Source organism: Symphalangus syndactylus, chromosome 17 (assembly GCF_028878055.3).
Source record: "Symphalangus syndactylus isolate Jambi chromosome 17, NHGRI_mSymSyn1-v2.1_pri, whole genome shotgun sequence".
Taxonomy (NCBI): Eukaryota; Metazoa; Chordata; class Mammalia; order Primates; family Hylobatidae; genus Symphalangus; species Symphalangus syndactylus.
Genome location: NC_072439.2, coordinates 18,166,433 through 18,186,574, shown reverse-complemented (window position 1 = coordinate 18,186,574; position 20,142 = coordinate 18,166,433). Strand labels below are relative to the sequence as shown.

The 20,142-nt window shown below is 41.5% G+C and overlaps 2 protein-coding genes and 1 long non-coding RNA gene across 11 annotated transcripts in view; 2 read left to right on the top strand and 1 right to left on the bottom strand.

Moving 5' to 3' along the window:
* The window catches only part of ZNF155 (zinc finger protein 155), a 71,102-nt gene extending 65,919 nt beyond the window's left edge, over positions 1-5,183 (top strand). For all 6 annotated transcript variants that reach the window (XM_063620950.1, XM_063620951.1, XM_063620952.1 and 3 more), the window contains one exon: positions 2,956-5,183. In XM_063620950.1, the coding sequence (XP_063477020.1) occupies positions 2,956-4,337 (1,382 nt within the window). In that variant the 3' untranslated portion in view covers positions 4,338-5,183. The remainder of the gene's footprint in view (positions 1-2,955) is intronic.
* On the bottom strand, positions 2,629-9,861 carry LOC134733023 (uncharacterized). The gene is made up of 2 exons (XR_010116584.1): positions 9,559-9,861; positions 2,629-6,082 (listed from the first exon to the last, which is right to left on the bottom strand). It is a non-coding gene; the product is annotated as an uncharacterized lncRNA (long non-coding RNA).
* A 26-nt stretch (positions 9,862-9,887) lies between these two features.
* ZNF230 (zinc finger protein 230) lies at positions 9,888-18,564 on the top strand. Of its 4 annotated transcripts, none has more exons than XM_063621023.1 (6): positions 9,889-10,042; positions 11,107-11,209; positions 13,944-14,026; positions 15,715-15,841; positions 16,009-16,095; positions 17,188-18,564. In XM_063621023.1, the coding sequence occupies exons 3-6, from the start codon at positions 14,012-14,014 to the stop codon at positions 18,381-18,383; spliced, it is 1,425 nt and encodes a 474-aa protein (XP_063477093.1). In that variant the 5' UTR covers positions 9,889-10,042; positions 11,107-11,209; positions 13,944-14,011; the 3' UTR covers positions 18,384-18,564. The 4 variants fall into 4 exon arrangements, with proteins under 4 accessions (XP_055104945.1, XP_063477093.1, XP_063477094.1 ...); XM_063621024.1 differs by lacking the exon at positions 11,107-11,209 and adding an exon at positions 11,766-11,826 and having other exon boundaries at positions 9,902-10,042; XM_055248970.2 differs by lacking the exon at positions 11,107-11,209 and having other exon boundaries at positions 9,888-10,042.
* The last annotated feature ends 1,578 nt before the right edge of the window (positions 18,565-20,142 follow it).

The following is a 20,142-nucleotide window of genomic DNA, read 5'->3' as shown; positions in this document are numbered from 1 at the left end:
GAATGAGGATGAGGGGACACAAGTCATGTAGCTGAACATTTACTCTATTTCTGGTCCTCTTTCTTCATAAATGTGTATATTTCTGCATCTTTATGTCATACAAGTTTTGTTTTCAAAAACATTAAAGGATGTAGATTTTACACAATTTTTTCTTGATTTTTATAGATTTAGTGTTGTATTTTGAACTGGTGAACTTTATGACCTGTTAGGAATTGCGAAACTGCCCTCTAAAACTAGAAACATCCTGAAGATTCTCCTTTCTCCTTAAAGATCTCTTATTTATTTAATTTATTTTTGAGATGGAGTTTCACTCTTGTTGCTCAGCCTGGATTGCAATGGTGTGATCTCGGCTCACAGCGACCTCCGCCTCCCGAGTTCAAGTGATTCTCCTGCCTCACCCTCCTAAGTAGCTGGGATTACAGGTGCCCGCCACCACACCTGGCTAATTTTTGTATTTTTAGTAGAGATGGGGTTTCACCACATTGGCCAGGCTGGTCTCGAACTCCTGACCTCAGGTGACCCACCCGCCTCAGCCTCCCAAAGTGCTGGGATTACAAGTGTGAGCCACCATGCCCAGCCAAGACCTCTTATTTATAAGTGACAGTGTATTAAATATATCTACGTACCACTGTATACCAATAGGTACACACTTACCTATTAATCCTTTCCAAGATTCAACCTCTGCAACTTAACTTTCCGTTGGAAGAATTTATTTAATTCAGGACTTGGTATTATCCTGACAAATTTTTGAATGTTTTGCAAGCATGAGCCATAGTAAGAAGCACATATTTCAATATAACCCGGACAAACATTTTTCATGCCTATAGATGTGTATGAATGACTCTAGGAGGCATTTCATGGAATGACCACTTTCCTGCTTGTCATGGTGCTGTGATAATTTACATTCCAGTTCTTTTTTGTAAATGTTTATTGCAGAGCTTAACTGCATTTCATAGCTCACTAATGTGTAGTCTGCAATATAAAAAGTTACAAAGTCCTGTTTATCTGCATCATAGGCTTTCTTTTCATTCTATGTGATTCTTTACATTTTTGATTGTCTGTTCAGGAGCATCCCCCTTTGTGGACCCCTGGAAGGACAGCCTTTCAGATTCCCCTCAAACTGTAGTTGTGTGTCTCTGTACTCTTTCAGATAACCAAGTTACTGTCCATATCAATACAGAAAAGTAAGATTAAGTATTTTACATATGCTGTGCAAAATTCTTGTGCAGGGATACTTTGAATGTGTACATAGAAACACTACGAGGTGTTTGATGTTTGATGTTGTGAGGAGTTCAACCAACTACAAAATTTACTGAGACATTTTACAGAGAATTGCTCTCACTTCACACCAAGTGCAAATTTGGGAGGTTTTCAAAACTGCCTTCACATTCAATAGTTTTCTAAACTCTCAGAACTCACTGAATACTTTTATTCTCACTGACTGATTTTTACAGGGAAAAGATGTATATTATACTTAGAGAAAAACAAAACAGGGTCCAGATGAGAATAACCAAATGCAGACCTTCTATTGTATTCTCCTGGCAAAGTAGGATGTGTTACATTCCCAGGATTAAGGTATGACTTAGACTCAAAGTACTGTCAGTCACAGAAACTCACCTGAGTGCTGGGATCCAGAGTAATTATTGGGTCTCCATTACGGAGCCATTATTGATTGATGATTTCTAGGTGATTAATCAGTCTCCTGGTCCACTAACTCTTGGTGACCTAAAGCTCCACCTTAAATCACATTGCTTATTTCTGACATGGAGGGGAGCATCTCCCACTCCCAATCCCCCAAAGGATTTGCCAGCTACAACCATAAATTATATTGTTTCACAATGTAGAGTGATCCAGTGTTTGCCTTCAAGCCAACCAAGACACTCTCCTAAGGTATGACACTTCAGGATCCTAGAGATTACCTCTCAGATGCTGAGGACAAAGTCCCAACCTCTTTTTGGTTAGGTTAACTTTTTTTTTTTTTTTAATGAGGCAGAGTCTCACTCTGTCTCCCAGGTTGGAGTGCAGTGGCACGATCTCAATCTCAGCTCACAGCAACCTCTGCCTTCCAGGTTTAAGCAATTCTCCTGCCTCAGCCTCCTGAGTAGCTGGGACTACAGGCATGTGCCACCACACCTGGCTAATTTTTGTATTTTTAGCAGAGACTGGGTTTCAAGGCCAGGCTGGTCTTGAACTCCTGACCTCAAGTGATCTGCCCACTTCGGCCTCCCAAAATGCTGGGATTACAGGTGTGAGCCACTGCATCCAGCATTTTTTTTTTTTTTTTTTTGAGACAGGGTCTCACTCTGTCGCCCAGGGCTCACTGCAACTTCCACCTCCCAGGCTCAAGCAATCCTTCCAGTTCAGCCTCCCAAGTAGCTGGGACTACAGAGTGTGCCACCACACCTGGCTAATTTTTGTATTTTTAGTAGGGACAGGGTTTTGCTATATTGCCCGGGCTGGTCTCGAACTCCTGGACTCAAGTGATCAATCCCAAAGTGCTGGGATTACAGGCTTGAGCCACCACACTTGGCCTAGTTTAACTTCTTTATAAGGATATACAGCATAAACACAAATATACAAAGTATTGATTAAGTTATTGCTTTTCCTTAAAGTTCCTTTTGATTCATATTTCATTATGTACATAAATTTTTATTTTCGTAATTTATCACATAAGATTTTGGACTGACTAGGAAATTCATTACAAATAGTAACAAGTTAAATGTATATCATATTTTTAAATTAAGTCTATTATTTCTATCAAGGATTTTACATGTGAGACATGATGTGGTTCTGAATTGGCCTCATGCAAACCAGAAATCAGGGTGTACTTGGAAAACACAAACTGAACATTCTCTGTATTCATTAAAGTTTAATGTCATGTCCTAAGTGTGAAACCTTGAGAGCACTGAATAAAGGCTTCACCTGTACACATCTCTTAAATCTGTGTCTTTATAGGAGGCAAGATCCAAACTGAGTTGGAGTCTGTTCCAGAAGCAGGAGCACATGAAGAGTGGTCCTGCCAGCAAATCTGGGAACAAATTGCCAAAGACTTAACCAGGTCTCAGGATTCTATCATAAATAACTCTCAGTTCTTTGAAAATGGTGATGTCCCCTCCCAGGTTGAAGCAGGACTACCCACAATTCACACAGGACAAAAACCTTCCCAGGGTGGGAAGTGTAAACAGTCCTTCAGTGATGTTTCCATCTTTGATCTTCCTCAGCAGTTATACTCAGGAGAGAAGTCTCATACGTGTGATGAGTGTGGAAAAAGCATCTGTTACATCTCAGCTCTTCATGTTCATCAGAGAGTCCACGTGGGAGAGAAGCCCTTTATGTGTGATGTGTGTGGCAAGGAATTTAGTCAAAGCTCACATCTGCAAACTCATCAGAGAGTCCACACTGGAGAGAAACCATTCAAATGTGAGCAATGTGGTAAAGGTTTCAGTCGTAGATCAGCACTTAATGTTCATCATAAATTACACACAGGAGAGAAACCTTACATTTGTGAGGCATGTGGGAAGGCCTTCATTCATGATTCCCAGCTTAAGGAACATAAGAGACTCCATACTGGGGAGAAACCATTCAAATGTGACATATGTGGTAAGAGCTTCCATTTTAGGTCAAGACTTAAGAGCCATTCCATGGTTCACACAGGAGAAAAACCGTTTAGGTGTGATACATGTGATAAGAGCTTTCATCAGAGATCAGCACTTAATAGGCATTGCATGGTCCACACAGGAGAGAAACCGTACAGATGTGAGCAGTGTGGAAAAGGCTTCATTGGTAGGCTAGATTTTTATAAGCATCAGGTGGTCCACACAGGCGAGAAACCATATAATTGTAAAGAATGTGGGAAGAGCTTCAGATGGTCCTCGTGCCTTTTGAACCATCAGCGAGTCCACAGTGGAAAAAAACTCTTCAAATGTGAAGAATGTGGGAAGGGATTTTATACAAATTCACAACTGTCTTCCCATCAGAGATCCCACAATGGAGAAAAGCCGTATAAATGTGAGGAGTGTGGGAAGGGCTACGTTACTAAGTTTAATCTTGACTTGCACCAGAGGGTCCACACGGGAGAGAGACCTTATAATTGTAAGGAATGTGGGAAGAGCTTTAGCCGGGCCTCAAGTATTTTGAATCATAAGAGACTCCACTGCCGGAAGAAACCCTTCAAATGTGAGGACTGTGGAAAGAGGCTTGTACACGGGACATACCGTAAAGACCAGCCGAGAGACTATAGTGGGGAAAACCCATCCAAATGTGAGGACTGTGGGAAACGCTACAAGAGGCGCTTGAATCTGGATATACTTTTATCATTATTTCTAAATGACACATAATTATTCATATTTATGGGGTACAAAGTGATATTTTAATGTGTGCATATAATTTATAGTGATCAAATCAGTGTAATTGGTATATCACCTCAGATATTTACCATTTCTTTGTGTGGGAAAATTCAAAATCCATTTGAGAGGAATTAGTAGACAGCAAGGAAAGGGTCCCTGGAGAGCCCCCGCCGCACGGGTCAGCGCCTCATCCCCGTATAACATAAAAAGCAGCCTGGGGAAGAAAATCAAGCTACAGGCACTGATAAGGGAACTAGCACAAGGGATTGTGCCTGGAGACATGCCCATGGCTGCACGGATAGAAGAACCTCCAGCCCATTCCGGCAACAACTCGCACAAACCTCCGGCTCACTCAGTTAAGGGAAGAAGACCTGACACAGAAATGCCTTTGTCCTTTGTATAGCAGCAGGCTCCCAGGAAAAAGTTTCTTCTTTGTGGGCATGAACACAGTGGGCTTCAGTAGGTTCAGGTTGGCACTTTCTTTTGTGAAAAAGGAAAAGCCCAGCCTCTATAAATAATCACTTCAACTCCTGATTGGTCCCAGGCCAAGCTGAATAGCCCTTACGAATAATCACTTCAGCTCCTGATTGGTCCCGGGCCAAGCTGAATAGCCCTTATGAATCATCACTTCAGCTCCTGATTGGTCCTGGGCCAAGGTCCCAGACCAAGCTGAATCATGCTTTCTGCAAGACAGCCCACAGGCTAAGTGCATTCCTTCCCCTTTCCAGTCCATAAAAACCCTGGACCCCAGTCTCATACTGGGCAACTTATTTGGATCCCCATCTCCACTGTGGAGAGCTTTTTTCTTTCACTTATTAAACTTTTACTTCAATTTGACCCTTGTGTCTGTGCTTCTTAATCATATTGGACGTGAGATTAAGAACTCTGGGTGATACATCACAAGAGAGACTGCTACAGTGTGGTGCATTTGTGAGACTACAACATATTTTTAGCAATTTGTAAATAATCGTTGATGATAGTCACCTTTAGTGCTGCAGAACAGTAGAACTTATTCTTCCCCTCTACCTCTTTTGTATCTGTTAGCCAACCTTTGGCCATCTCACCTACCTCCTACACTTCTTTGCCTGTCTACATCCACTGTTCTACTCTCTACTACAAAATCAACTTTTTTTGACTTCCATATGAGTGACGACAGTCAGTATTTCTCTTTCTTTGCTTGGCTTATATTAACAGTGTCTTTGAAAACTGATCCATGTTGCCACAAATGATAAAATTTTGTTTCCTTGTTATGTCTAAAGAGGATTCCATTGTGTATATATGCCACCTTTTCTTCATTCATGTATTGATAGACACGTAGGTGGATTCGATATCTTGGCTATTGTGAGTAGTGCTACAATGAACCTGGGAGTGCAGTTATCTCCTCAACATACTAATTTCCTTTCATTTGGATATACCCAGTAGTAGAATTGCTGGATCACTTGAATTTTATTATGCTTCAGAAGCTCCACACGGGAGAGAAACTATGGAAGTATGAGGAGGGTGGTATGTGCTTCATTCAGGCCTCAAGTCTTCAACTTCCGAATGTCCACATTGGAGAGAAGCCTCAGTAATGTGTGTAATAAAGTCTTTACTCAGTTTTCATGACTACAGTCTCACCTAAGCATTCACAAAGGGGAGAAACATTAAAATATGAGGCACATAGAAAGCAGTTCCCTTTGAGTTTGTATCTTGTAATTTATCACAGAATCCATGCTGATGATACATTTCATCCAGTCCTGTAGGAGAAAAAACATTTAAGTTAAAGCCTGTTTCAGCCATAGCTCAGCGTACCCCAGTGGTCCTGGGACTGTCATAGTGAAGAACCCTTGTAAGTTGTGCAGTAGGGCTTCAAACAAAAGTTTGACAGTTACAGTTATTCAGGAGACAGGCCTTAGAATAAGAGTTCATTCATGCATTTACAAAACTAATCATGACCACATCAAAGTTGATTACCACTAGAATGTCAGCGACGTGTTTTCTGCTGCATCTTCACAGCTTTAACACTGATTATCACTTTGTGTTCACTATGTGTTAAATGAATCAAAAGGAGCAAACGCGATGTTTTTAAATTGTATCTAAGAGAGGAAATCTACAAATAATTCAGGGACTCCTGAGTTGAAATGCAGAGTACACTAAATACTGCAGTTCACAGCATTATTTTCATAATATCTGTTCGCACTTGGTTTCTGTCTTCCCCACCTCCTCTATTCTGAAGTTGCATTCTTAGTATTTGTGGCTTTGTGTAGTGTTCCATTGGTTGAATACAATATAAATTCAACAATAATTTGTAATTTTTCTCACACTACAGGCTGAAAACATTGTAATGAATTCAATAAAACATCTTAATAAATTCAAAAGTTTAATACCATAAAAGTCTTTTCCAATTGTAATCTAGACCACAAAAGCTGAAATTGAATCACATCATGAAAAGTGGAAAATTCACAAGTATGTGGAAACTACACAACACACTATATATATAGATATAGATATATACTTTAAGTTCTAGGGTACATGTGCACAATGTGCAGGTTTGTTACATATGTATACATGTGCCACGTTGGTGTGCTGTACCCATTAACTCGTCCTTTACATTAGGTGTATCTCCTAATGCTATCCCTCCACCTGCCCTCCACGCCACGACAGGCCCTGGTGTGTGATGTTTCCCCACCCTGTGTCCAAGTGTTCTCGTTGTTCAATTCCCACCTATGAATGAGAACATGCGGTGTTTGGTTTTCTGTCCTTGTGATGGTTTGCTCAGAATGATGGTTTCCAGCTTCATGCATGTCCATACAAAGGACATGAACTCATCCTTTTTAATGGCTGCATAGTATTCCATGGTGCATATGTGCCACATTTTCTTAATCCAGTCTATCATTGGTGGACATCTGGGTTGGTTCCAAGTCTTTGCTATTGTGAATAGTGCTGCAATAAACACACACGTGCATGCAACACACTCTTAAATAATATGTCAGAGTAAATCAGGAGTGAAATTAGGAAATACCTGAGACAACTGAAAATGAAAACAATGGCCAAAACTTTTGGAATGAGGCAAAAGCAGTAGGAGGAGGGAAATTTGTATCTGTAAATGCTTATGTTAAAGAAGAAAGATCTGATATCCACAGCCTAATTTTATTTTCATGAACTAGAAAAAGAGAATCTTACAGAAAGTGATTAGGAGGGAAATAATAAAGATTAAAGTATTAATAAATAAAATAGAGAAGAAGAATACAAAGAAAATCAACCAAACCAAGAGTTGGTTATTCTGAAAGACTAACAAAATTGTGAAAACTTTAGCAGGACTGACTAAAAAATAAAGACTTAAGTAACTAAAAGTGGGGACATTATTACCAATTTTTACAGAGGTGAGCCACAGCACCCAGCTTGATTTTTGTATGTGGTGTAAGGAAGGGGACCAGTTTCAATCTTCTGCATATACCTAGCCAGTTATCCCAGCAGCACTTATTGAATAGGGAGTCCTTTCCCTGTTGTTTTTGTCAGTGTCATCAATGACATGGTTTAGATGTGCCCCACCCAAATCTCAGCTTGAATTATATCTCCCAGAATTCCCACATATTGTGGGAGGGAACCCACAGAAAGTCAGAATTATTAATTAAAAGGGAAACAGAACTAAGAATTTTAAAAATTCACAGCCTATTTACTTTGGAAAAAAAATTAGAAAACCTGTTCTGGATAAAACAACGGTAGAGATAAGCAACCGATTTAGGAATTAACTTGGATTGGTCATGTCAACTGAAGCCAGGACCTGCTGCCCATAACCCTGGAAGAATGACCCCAAAGGCATCTCAGAGATCATAGAGGCTGCTCCTCCCATCACAGACCCAGAGTGCAATGACCTGGGAAGCAGAAGGGACCTTTGATGCCAAGTGCCCCTAACCTTTTAGGCTCAGTTCCCTGCATGCTATGATTGAGTGTGTCAATACATTTTATCTTTCGGGAAGGCAGAGTAGATCAAGGATACAGCTATAACTGGCATATGAATAATGATCACGCAATTTTCAGAGAGCAGATGTTTGGCATCATAAGGTTGGCACAGTCACCTTATTTTTGTGTCTAAACAAAATTTTGAAAAGTTTTTAGTTTAGAAAAATAGATAAACAGTAGACTCCATTTTTTAAAAAAGAAGAATATTGGTTTATAGGCCAATGTATGTTTATATTGTATATGTTTATAGGCCAATGTATGTTTATAGGGAGAAAAAAAGTTACCTTCAAAAGAGGAGGTTTTTAGATGAATTGTTTCCTAATTTAGCTTTATACTATTATTATTTTTTAACCAATGCCAGTTTTTAAATTGCTAACTATAATGAAGAAATTATGTTTCACCAAGAAATAGGAAGAAACTTAAAAAATTTTTTTAATTATTGAGGTATTTGTTGCCTAGGCTGGAGTGCAGTGGTGGCATCATAGCTCACTGCAGCCTCAAACTCCTGGGCTTCAGCGATCCTCCCACCTCAGCCTCCTGCATACTTGGGACTGTAGTCCCAAGATCAGGCCACCATGCCTGACCACTTAAAAAAAAAAATTATAGCGATGAAGTCTCCCTGTATTGCCCTGGCTGGTCTTGAATTCCTGGGCTCAAGGGAACGTCCTGCCCTGGCCTCCGAAAGGGCTGGCATTACAGGTTTGAGCCACTGCAGTGGGCCAGGAAGAAACTCTTAATAAAACATGCTCCCTCACCTGTAGAATCCTCCCGTTTTACTGCATTTACAATCTCAATGTGAGGTTGATACCAATGCCTAGCTCTTCATCAGTCATTATTGCTCTGAGGTACTGAGCAATTCACTACAGTCTCTGAAATTTGATGTTTCTACATCTAAGGAGAAATATGAATACCATTAAAAGTTTATGGGAAGATAGCTATTCCATGACGACACCGCTTCTCCACTGGTAGTTGTGATCTTAAATGGGGATGGCTTTTCCTGCCAAACCAGTGGTCCCACAGCTTCTGGAGCAGGGGCTGGTGTCTTCCTGCTCCTCATTGCCCCTGCCAAACCATTCCACCTGGCTCATCCTTTAAACCCTTAGTTTTAACCTCCCATCGTCAGGTTATCCTAATCCTTGAAGATTTTATCTCCTCGTTTGTTCTCTTCCTAATAACACTCCTGTCATCGTGGGAGGCGTTTAGACCTCGGGAATTCCTGTCTATACAATATTTTCGCTCAAAGACTCAGGGAGAGAGAAGGACGACTCACAGGGTCACAGTCCACATTCCCCACCAGGCGCTCAGAGATATGGGATACGATCTCGGTGGGCATTGCGGTGTGTGTAGTCAAAGACCACCGCGAAGTCCAACGCTTCCCGCTGAAGAATGAGATTATAGACATTTTCTTTTGGCATTGGAGGAAGTGGAGTCCAGACACACTCTGAGTCGCGGGCAAGTTGGCTCAGGCGGGTGGACGAGTGAATTCTGGGAACTGTAGTCCATCAACTTCATGGAGTGGCGGACCCTTTGGCTCAAGCAGTTGAACCGGGGAATTCTGGGAAGTGGAGTCCAGACGCTCCGTGGAGGCGGGAGCACTTCCGGTCTGTGAGCCTGCGGTTGCTACATAACCGCGTAGTTTGAGCCATTTCTGCGTCCGGCGGGTCCTTCTGAACTTGTCACCTTTGCTTGGGGTCGCAACGACCCGATGATCGATGATCCAAGCAAGGGAAAAGAAGCCTTGGCGGAGAACGGAGGTTTGATGGGGCGGGGAATGGGGTTTTGTTCCCGTCCACGGAGCTTTCTGGGATGGGGGTGCTGTGCTCGCATCCCAGGGAGTGGAATTGGCGGGGTCCTCTGTGTCCTGCTCTGAGCGTTTCCAGGACTTTGACCTCGCTCAGCCTGCCTCCCTCCATCCTACGTGTGCGAGCTCTTTCTCACTGTGACGTGGAGTGTTTCTCAATGTCCTTATACTTTCCATTGCTGTTTTTTTGTAATGGGGACATTAGAACCATCCTAGTAGAATCGTTTTTGGGAACTGAAAGAGATAACGCAAATGAGAACCTTAAAGCAGTCCCTGTCACTTGGTGACTGGTGGTCTCTTGTTAGCTTCCCGAAGAGGTCAAGTCCCCGGGTCATAGCTCCAGCTGCAGGGGCCCTAGTCCTTCTCCCTAATCCCTGCAGGACGGTGGATGATCCCGGGAGGCCTTCTGACCTCTTTTTAGGAAAGCGAGAGTTGCATCCGCTTCCACGAAGGGCGGGGAGCATTTAACTTTTATGGGGGACCGCGATGCAGTCAAGGTATTTCACAACTTTCGCCTTCCCCAGCCTGACCTTTCTAAAAGAGCTGCAGGGAGGGGACTTCTTGGCTACTGAGGGCAAATCTCTATGTGATTGGTCCTTGGCTTTTTTCTTTTATAGAGATGTTCACCCAACCGAGAGTGTGTCCTCGGGCATGGGTGTTGATAATCATTAAGCCGTAATTGGTAACTTCATTCTAAGTGCTTTATACAAATAAATTTAGGTCACACTGTGGCTCTGTGAAGTATTGCTTTTCTGTTTTAAAGATGAGAGTGAGACACAGGGTGCATAGCACCCAACTAGTGAGAGGTAGAGCTGGGGTTGGAACCTAGGCAGTCCAGGTCAGAGCCTGAGTTGATCATCTCTTGGATACATTCTCATTGAGGCAGAGGAACTAGCTGGAATCGTGGGGAAAGCAAGTTAGGATCTGATTGAAAGGACTTTGAGAGCAAGGCTCATGGGCTTGGACGTCTTGGAATTTTTAAAAATTTCTCAACTATTTTGTTTCATGTTTTCCAAGTATTTCATATTGTTGTGGAACTGTATCATTGTGAAGAAGTCTGAAATGCGAGAAATGAGAGTAGAAAAACTTTTTTAATTACCCATGAATCGAAGATGTAAAGGTAGTAACTGTTAACCTTCTAATTGATTTCTTTTTAGTCTTTCTTTGTGTCTATTTCTATATTTGTTTATAAACATTTTTTTTAAAATTGTTATATTTTAATGCATTTTCCCATATGTCTTTTAACTATAGAAAATTTTAAATACTGCTAATAGAGACTAAACTAGTGAGGCTGGTTGCAGTGGCTCATGCCTATAATCCCAGCACTTTAGGAGGCCAAGGCAGGACCTCACTTGAGGTCAGTAGTTTGAGACCAGCCTGGCAAACATGGTGAAACCCCATCTCTACTAAAAATACAAATATTAGCCAGGCATGGTGGCACATGCCTGTAGTCCCAGCTACTCCAGAGGCTGAGGCAGGAGAATTGCTTAAACCCGGGAGGTGGAGGTTGCAGTGAGCCAAGATCACGCCACTGCACACCAGCCTGGGCAACAGAGTGAGACTCAAAAAAAAAAAAAAAAGAATAAACTAGTGAACTGCCATATTATATAATGCTCAATTTTATTATTCCCATTATCCTTATGACTATTTCATGATATCTAAAATATTTTCGCCAGGCACGGTGGCTCACGCCTGTAATCCCAGCACTTTGGGAGGCTGAGGCAGGCGGATCACGAGGTGAGGAGATCGAGACCATCCTGGCCAACACAGTGAAACCCCGTCTCTACTAAAAAAAAAATACAAAAAATTAGCCGGGCGTGGTGGCGAGCACCTGTAGTCCCAGCTACTCTGGAGGCTGAGGCAGGAGAATGGCGTGAACCCGGGAGGCGGAGCTTGCAGTGAACGAGATCGCACCACTGCACTCCAGCCTGGGCTACAGAGCGAGACTCTGTCTCAAAAAATAAATAAATAAATAGAAAATAATAATAAAATAAAATATTTTCATTTTTATATCATTTAAAAGCTATAGAAAAGTTGCAAAAATAGTATAAGGAGTTCTCATACTCTATCCAAATTTGCCAATTGTTTACATTTTTCCCGGTTGCTTTGTTGATGACCATCAGCCAAATACCACAAGGAACATAACTAACCAGAGACAGCTGATTATAGCTTTCTAAGCAGCAAGGAAGCCCACATACCATGGTAAATATGGGGTGTTTTGGTAAGACGTATTCAGGAAGGGATGGTATAGGGTTTCACATAACATGCTAGATAATATTAGATATTAAATAATATTGTTATCACATATCAGATCTGTTAAAAGACTACTAGTAGTTCTAGTGTTACTCATTAGATAGTGTTGGATAACATATTACCTAACATCCTGTTATCTAATCTGTAGTTACATATTTAAATTTGTTCAATTTTTCATTTAAAGTCCTATGCCAGGCATGGTGGCTCATGCCTGTAATCCCAGCATTTTGGGAGGCCAAGGCGGGTGGATCACCTGAGGTCAGGAGTTCGAGACCAGCCTGGCCAACATGGTGACACCCTGTCTCTACTAAAAATATAAAAATCAGCCAGGTGTGGTGGCACGCTCCTGTAATCCCTGCTACTCAGGAGGCTGAGGCAAGAGAATCACCTGAACCCAGCAGGTGGAAGTTGCAGTGAGCTGAGATCGCGCCATTGCCATCCAACCTGGGTGACAGAGCGAGACTCCGTCTCAAAAAATAAAAAGATAAAGTCCTTATGACTGTCCCCTGCCTCACCCTTCACCTGCAGTGTCATTCAAAGTCCAGCTTATGCATTGTCTTTAGTTGTCACATTCCATAGTTTCTTTAATCTGGAAAGATTCCACAGTCTTTGTCTTTTATAAACATGGTGGTTTTTTTTTTTTTTTTTAAATAGGAAAGTTATTTTGGAGAAAGATGTTCATTTGGAGTTTGATATATTTCATGTTTAGTTTCAAATTATGTATTGTTGGTAAGGATATTGCACAAGTGATGAGGTTTCCTCTTTATTGCAACATAACAGGGTTCACATGATGTCGGTTTGTCCCTTCACTGGTGATCTCAACTATGTTCACTTGGCCAAGATGATGTCTTTCAGATTTGTCTGCTATAAAATTACCTTTTTAAAAAAAACTAAAGTTTCTTATTGGAAGATACATTATTAGTGGGCATTCCTACTAAAGATGAGCTTCTAGTTCTCTTCATTTATTCATTTGTTTGTTCAACTATAAATCTTCCAACAATATGGGCTCAGAATTCAGTCTTATGAAGGTAAATGACATGTGGATTAGCAATTTTTTTTCCAACTCTATTGAGGTATATTTTACATGAAGCATTCACACATTTCAGGAGTACGGTGATCTTTAGGAACTTTGTAAAGTGGAGTAACCATCATCATAATTCAGTTTAGTTATTTTTCACCCCGAGTTGGACTCTGTGCCCATTTACAATTAAACCTCATTCTCACCCCAAATCTGGAGCAACCACTAACCTACTTTTCCTCTATGTATACATTTGCCTATTTGGACGTTTCATATAAATGGAATCATATAATCCATGGATTTTTGTGTCTGGCTTCTTTCTCTTAGCATGTTTCCAAGGTTCGTGCATGTTGTTGCATGAGTTGATACTTCATTCCTTTTAATTTCCAAATTAGATTGCATTATATGGATATGCCATGATTTTTCTATCCATTTACCCAGAGGAAGGCATTTTGGTTGTGTACAGTTTTTGGGTTAGTATGAATAATGCTGCTGTGATCATTCATAATACACGTCCATGTTGCTACACAGCATCCCCAGCCACCATTTCATGTCTCTCTTTTTGCTGTCTGGCATTTTCCAGGCACAATTCCACCTTCCTTCGTGCTCCATTACTCAGGACTCTGAAGATTCCAAAAAGTAGGAGGAAAAATGACCACATTCAAGGTGAGTAGAGCTCACCTCTCTTGCTATTAAAATTCCATCTTATTGCTCATATTGTCATGTATTTTTCTCTGTCTTGGGAAGACTCAAGGAGGAAATGGGCATTTGGGACCTGTTGTGTGCCAGTTGCTTCCTTTGTCTCTTTTTTGTTGACTTTGCATTTGGTTTTTGGTTTGGGTTTTGTTTTGCTTTTTACTGTTACATTATGGAGTAGAAAAATTAGTAGGAATGAACAGTGCTCCCACTTCTTTACCTCCTTGCTCTCAAATTAGCCTGTTTTTTCTTCTTGTGCTGTTCCTTGTACATTCATAACTGTATTTGTATTGATGATGGAGTTCCTTATGTCAAGGGTGCGCCATACACCAAGATAACGTGTCCTGGTTTTCTTCATACTTGTCCGTCAGATAGTTAGTCCCCCTTTCTGTGGAGGCCCACATTACACATGCTGGCTCCATCTCTCTTAGATGCTCCAGGGACCCTCTGACCCACTTCACCCACCTCCTGAGTCCTCTGGCCCCAGGAATGAGCTATTATTTAAGGTGTCGCAATCAGCAGATCACACACCAAGCTCCTGTGTTTCCATATTCTGTCCTCTCTGTCTCAATCCATGCAGCCAGCTCACATCTGTAGAGGGGTGGCCTGTGTCCCGCTTATCATTCTATCTTCTTTATAAATCATCAAGCTGCTGCCCAGCCTGCGCCCCCAGGCTGCCATCACTGCACTGGGCCAATTGCCCTGGATATAAGTGCACCCCCTTTGCCAGTCCAGAGTTCTGTCAAATTGGACCCTGCTGGCTGCACCAATTCCATGGAACAGGTTCACTAGTTACAGACTTGGCGAGTCCACCATGAGACAGCACACTCATATATGACAAATTACGTAAAGCAGATTTATTACATATAGGTAGCAAGGGACAACAGAAGCCTATGATCCACTGTGAGCCAGTCCTCCAAGGCTCAAGAAAGCTGCCTGGAGTGGGTGGAGTCAGGACTGCACATGCCCCATTTGCACCATAGCTGAGGCACCCCAAGAGGCAGCCTGTCCCAGGTTATATGCCTCAGGGGCAACATGACTTACTGAGCAGTTCCTCCCTAACTCAAGATATTATCTTTTATGGATTGGGCTAGAACCAAAGAAGGCATAAAAAAAAAAAAAAGATGTTATCTTCCCTAGGAAGGACATTGCATAACTAGCACATTTATGGTTATTCTTGAGACCTGTAAACAAGAAAGTGGGGAGAATGGATCCAAGGCCACTTTGAAAATAGTTACCTACAACCTGTTAGTTTGGCAAATACTAAAGAAAAGTGGTAGCATCCAGGGTTTGGGTCTGAGAGAGGAGGACAATAAGCCTCATCAAACAAGGTTGAGACTGAATTGCTCATTTTTGCTGGGGCAACTGGGGCAACTGGCAAGATTCATTGAAACCTATATAGGTGTAGCCTAGGATGCACCATTTGGAATCCTAAGGGGTTACTTACAAGGAGACTCAGTAAGTGCACAAAGTAAAAATACAGGAGGTCTTTTTTATGATTGCACTTCTGGTGGAGCTCAGGAAAGTCACTGTCAGGATACAGACAGAATGAGTGGGAAATCTGTAAGTTGACCTCCACTTCTCCGCCTGCTCAGTGCCGCTCCTCCCCCAGTAGTCCATGGTCATAGGATTGAGGTTATGTATCCTTGATGTTATAGGAGGCAGTGACCTTCAAGGACGTGGCTGTGTTCTTCACTGAGGAAGAGCTGGGGCTGCTGGACCCTGCCCAGAGGAAGCTGTACCAAGATGTGATGCTTGAGAACTTCACGAACCTGCTGTCAGTGGGTGAGCATAGGTACCCTCTGTAGTGGAACATCAGGCCCCAGGAGTGGCTTTGTATCCTAGGGTATTCAAGTTCGTATATGCAGTGGGAACCTAGATTTCCAGTAAATTTTACCTTGATATTACCTAGAATGAATTGGGATTAAGCACATGACTTTGCATGTTCACAGGGCATCAACCATTCCATCCTTTCCACTTCCTAAGGGAAGAAAAGTTTTGGATGATGGAGACAGCAACCCAACGAGACGGAAATTCAGGTAAGAAGCAAGCAACTGTGCATCCTTGTACGTGATTTTCCCATTTGTTTTACTTCTGACTGTGCCCACTTATATCACCCTGATCTAAACTGCCCAATCTCTTTCCTGGTTTATTACAACCCCTTTCTGGCTGGTGGTCCTGTTCCCTGCCTTCCACCCTGACGTCTGTTTTCCCCAGAGCAGCCAAAATGATCCTTGGGAAATGCAAGTCAGTTTTCCACTCCTTGGTCCAAAAGCCTTTATGGTTTATTAATGTTATTAAAGTTACAACCTCTTTATTGGCTTTTAGAGACCCTGTGGTTTGTTCTTCATCCCCTACTGCCTCTTGACTACATCTGCCCTCTCCCCCTTGCACCATCTTTTCCAGCCGTGTTGTCCTCCTTGCTGTTACTCTGTCCTGTCATGGACACTGTATTCCCTGTTGCTGGTAACAAATAACAGACTTCACAGATTAAACAACAAACACTGTTGTTCTTTCTGACATGGGGAGGATGGTCTCCCACCCCTCACCCTCGAAAGGAGTGGCTAGCCACAACCCTAAATCATATTGTTTCACTATCCAGAGTGATCCAGAGTTGGCACCCTAACAAACAAAGACACTGTCCTCCAGCATGATATGTCAGGATCCTAGAGATTACCTCTCAGATGCTGAGGACAAAGTCCTGACTTCTTTTTACTTAGGGTAACTTCTATATAAGGATATACAACATAAACACAGATATATAGACTATTGATTTTGTTATTGTTTTTCCTTAAATTTCCCTTTGATTTATATTTCACTATGAACATAATGTTTTAATTTAGTAATTTATCATGCAAGATTTTTGACTGACCAGAAATTCCTTAGAAATAGTAACAAATGTATATATTATATCAATTTTTTAATTGAGTCTGTTATTTCCATCAAGGATTTTACATATGAGATATGATGTCGTTATACATTGGTCACACACAAACCAGAAAACAAGATGCATGGGGAAAACATAAACTGAACATTCATTAAAGTTGAATGCCATATCCTAAGTGTGAAATCTTAAAAACACTGAACAAAGGCTTCATTTGTCCACATCTCTTCATTCTGCATCCTTATAGGCGGCAAGACTGTTGCGGAAGCAGGACCACATGAAGACTGCCCTTGCCAGCAAATGTGGGAACAAACTGCAAGTGACATAACCCAGTCTCAAGACTCCATTATAAATAATTCTGACTTCTTTGAACAAGGCGATGTCCCCTCCCAGGTTGAGGCAGGACTATCTATAATTCATACAGGACAGAAACCTTCACAGAATGGGAAGTGTAAACAATCCTTCAGTGATGTTGCCATCTTTGATCTTCCTCAGCAGTTACACTCAGGAGAGAAGTCTCATACATGCAATGAGTGTGGAAAAAGCTTCTGTTACATCTCAGCTCTTTGTATTCACCAGAGAGTTCACTTGAGAGAGAAACTCTCTAAGTGTGACATGCGTGGTAAGGAATTCAGTCAGAACTCATGTCTGCAGACTCATGAGAGAGTCCACACTGGAGAGAAACCATTCAAATGTGAGCAGTGTGGGAAAGGCTTCAGATGTAGAGCGATACTTCAAGTTCATTGCAAATTACACACAGGAGAGAAACCTTATATTTGTGAGAAATGTGGGAGGGCCTTCATTCACGATTTCCAGCTTCAGAAACATCAGAGAATTCATACTGGGGAGAAGCCATTCAAATGTGAAATATGTGGTAAGAGCTTCTGTCTTAGGTCAAGTCTTAATAGGCATTGCATGGTCCACACAGCAGAGAAACTGTACAAATCTGAGGAGTGTGGAAAAGGCTTCACTGATAGCCTAGATTTGCATAAGCATCAGATGATTCACACGGGACAGAAACCGTACAATTGTAAAGAATGTGGGAAGAGCTTCAGATGGTCCTCATATCTTTTGATCCATCAGCGAATCCACAGTGGAGAAAAACCATACAGATGTGAGGAGTGTGGGAAGGGCTACATTAGTAAGTCAGGTCTTAACTTGCACCAGAGGGTCCACACTGGAGAGAGACCTTATAATTGTAAGGAATGTGGGAAGAGCTTTAGCCGGGCTTCAAGTATTTTGAATCATAAGAAACTCCACTGCCGGAAAAAACCCTTCAAATGTGAGGATTGTGGAAAGAGGCTTGTACACCGGTCATTCTGTAAAGACCAACAAGGAGACCACGGTGGAGAAAACCCATCCAAATGTGAGGACTGTGGGAAGCGCTACAAGAGGCGCTTGAATCTGGATATAATTTTATCATTATTTTTAAATGATATGTAAGTTGTACATATTTATGGGATATGGTATGAAATTTTAATATGTGTATATAATGCGTAATGATCAAATTGATGTAATTAGTGTATTACCGTAAACATTTACCATTTCCTTGTTTTGGGAAAATTCAAAATCCATTGTTCTAGCAATTTGAAAAGAAACAATAAATTATTGTTGATTATAGTCACCTTTGGTGCTTTAGAACACTAGAATGTATTTCTCCTATCTAGCTGTACTTGTGTATCTTGTTACCCTATCTTTGGCTATCTCACCTAACCCCTACACTTCCTTGCTTCTAGAACCATTGTTTTACTCACTACATCTATGAAATCAACTTTTTTAGTTTCCATATGTGTGTGAGGATGCTTGGTATTTATCTTACTTTGCTTAGCTTATATTGTTTAACATAATGTCCTCCATAGCTCATCTATGTTGCCACAAATGACACAATTTTGTTTTCTTTTTATGCCCAAAGAGTATTCTATTGTGTATATATGCCACCTTTTCTTCATTTATCTATTGATGGACATATAGGTGGCTTCCGTATCTTAACTATTGTGAAGAATAGTGCTCCAATGAACATGGAAGTGTAGATATCTGATCCACATACTGATTTCCTTTGCTTTGGATATACTCAATAGTGGGATTGCTAGATCACTTGAATCTTATGCCTCAGAGTCTTGATGCAAGAGCAAAACTATGGAGGTGTGGCTAGGGTGGTATGGCCTCATACCACCTCAGGCTTCAAGTCCTCAACTGCACCAGAGTGTCCAGATGGGGTTTCACTATGTTGGCTAGGCTGGTCTCAAACTCCTGACCTCAGGCAATCCACCTGCCTTGGCCTCCCAAAGTGCTGGGATTACAGGTGTGAGCCACCGCACCCAGCCGGGTAGTTATTTATAGCAGTGTGAGAACTGACTAATAGACTTTGCCAGTTCCACAGTGCCAAAGGAGAGTTCCTTATAATAATTGCTTGTATATGTCATACTGATTCTGTTTCTCTGGTTGAATGCTGACCAAAAGACATTTTGCCCCACAAGAACTTCTAAAGGAAAAGCACCCTAAGGATGAGTTTTCTAAATTGATTGTGTTTTCTAGAATTGGATTTCTACTCTTACTAAACTTAACAGCACTACTGACTTTATTTCCAGTGCAACATAGGGAACTGGTTGTCAAAGGCATGGTGTGATAATATGCCAAATATCATATTGAATAATCCTAATCAAATGCCTACTGGAATGATTCTGGTGACCATGAATTTGTTAGTTTAGGACACAGTAGACAAACTTATCAGTATAGTAGTATTTCCTGGACACTCCTAGTTGGGCTTCAGAAATTAGGAAAGAAGGCCGGGCACAGTGGCTCACGCCTGTAATCCCAACACTTTGGGAGGCCGAGTAGGGCAGATCACCAGGTCAGGAGATCGAGACCATCCTGGCTAGCATGGTGAAACCCTGTCTCTACTAAAAATACAAAAAAATTAGCCAGATGTGGTGGCACGCACCTGTAGTCCCAGCTACTTGGGTGGCTGAGGCAGGAGAATGGCATGAACTCGGGAGGCAGAGTTTGCAGTGAGCCGAGATTATGCCACTGCACTCCAGCCTGGGTGACAGAGCAAGACTCCATCTCAAAAAAAAAAAAAAAAAAAAAAAAAAAAGAAGGAAAGAAAAAGATGAGAAAGATGAGGTCAATCACTATGCAGGGCTTAACTTTGCCTTGTTGATCTTGGTATTCGTAGTAAATAAATTGATGGGAAATCTATGAT

Bases quoted from the DNA above. Each gene is read 5' to 3' on its own strand.
- ZNF230 (XM_055248970.2), top strand. The intron at 15,842-16,008 runs GTGAGCATAGGT...GCATGTTCACAG, and splicing joins CACGAACCTGCTGTCAGTGG to GGCATCAACCATTCCATCCT. The intron at 16,096-17,187 runs GTAAGAAGCAAG...GCATCCTTATAG, and splicing joins CCAACGAGACGGAAATTCAG to GCGGCAAGACTGTTGCGGAA.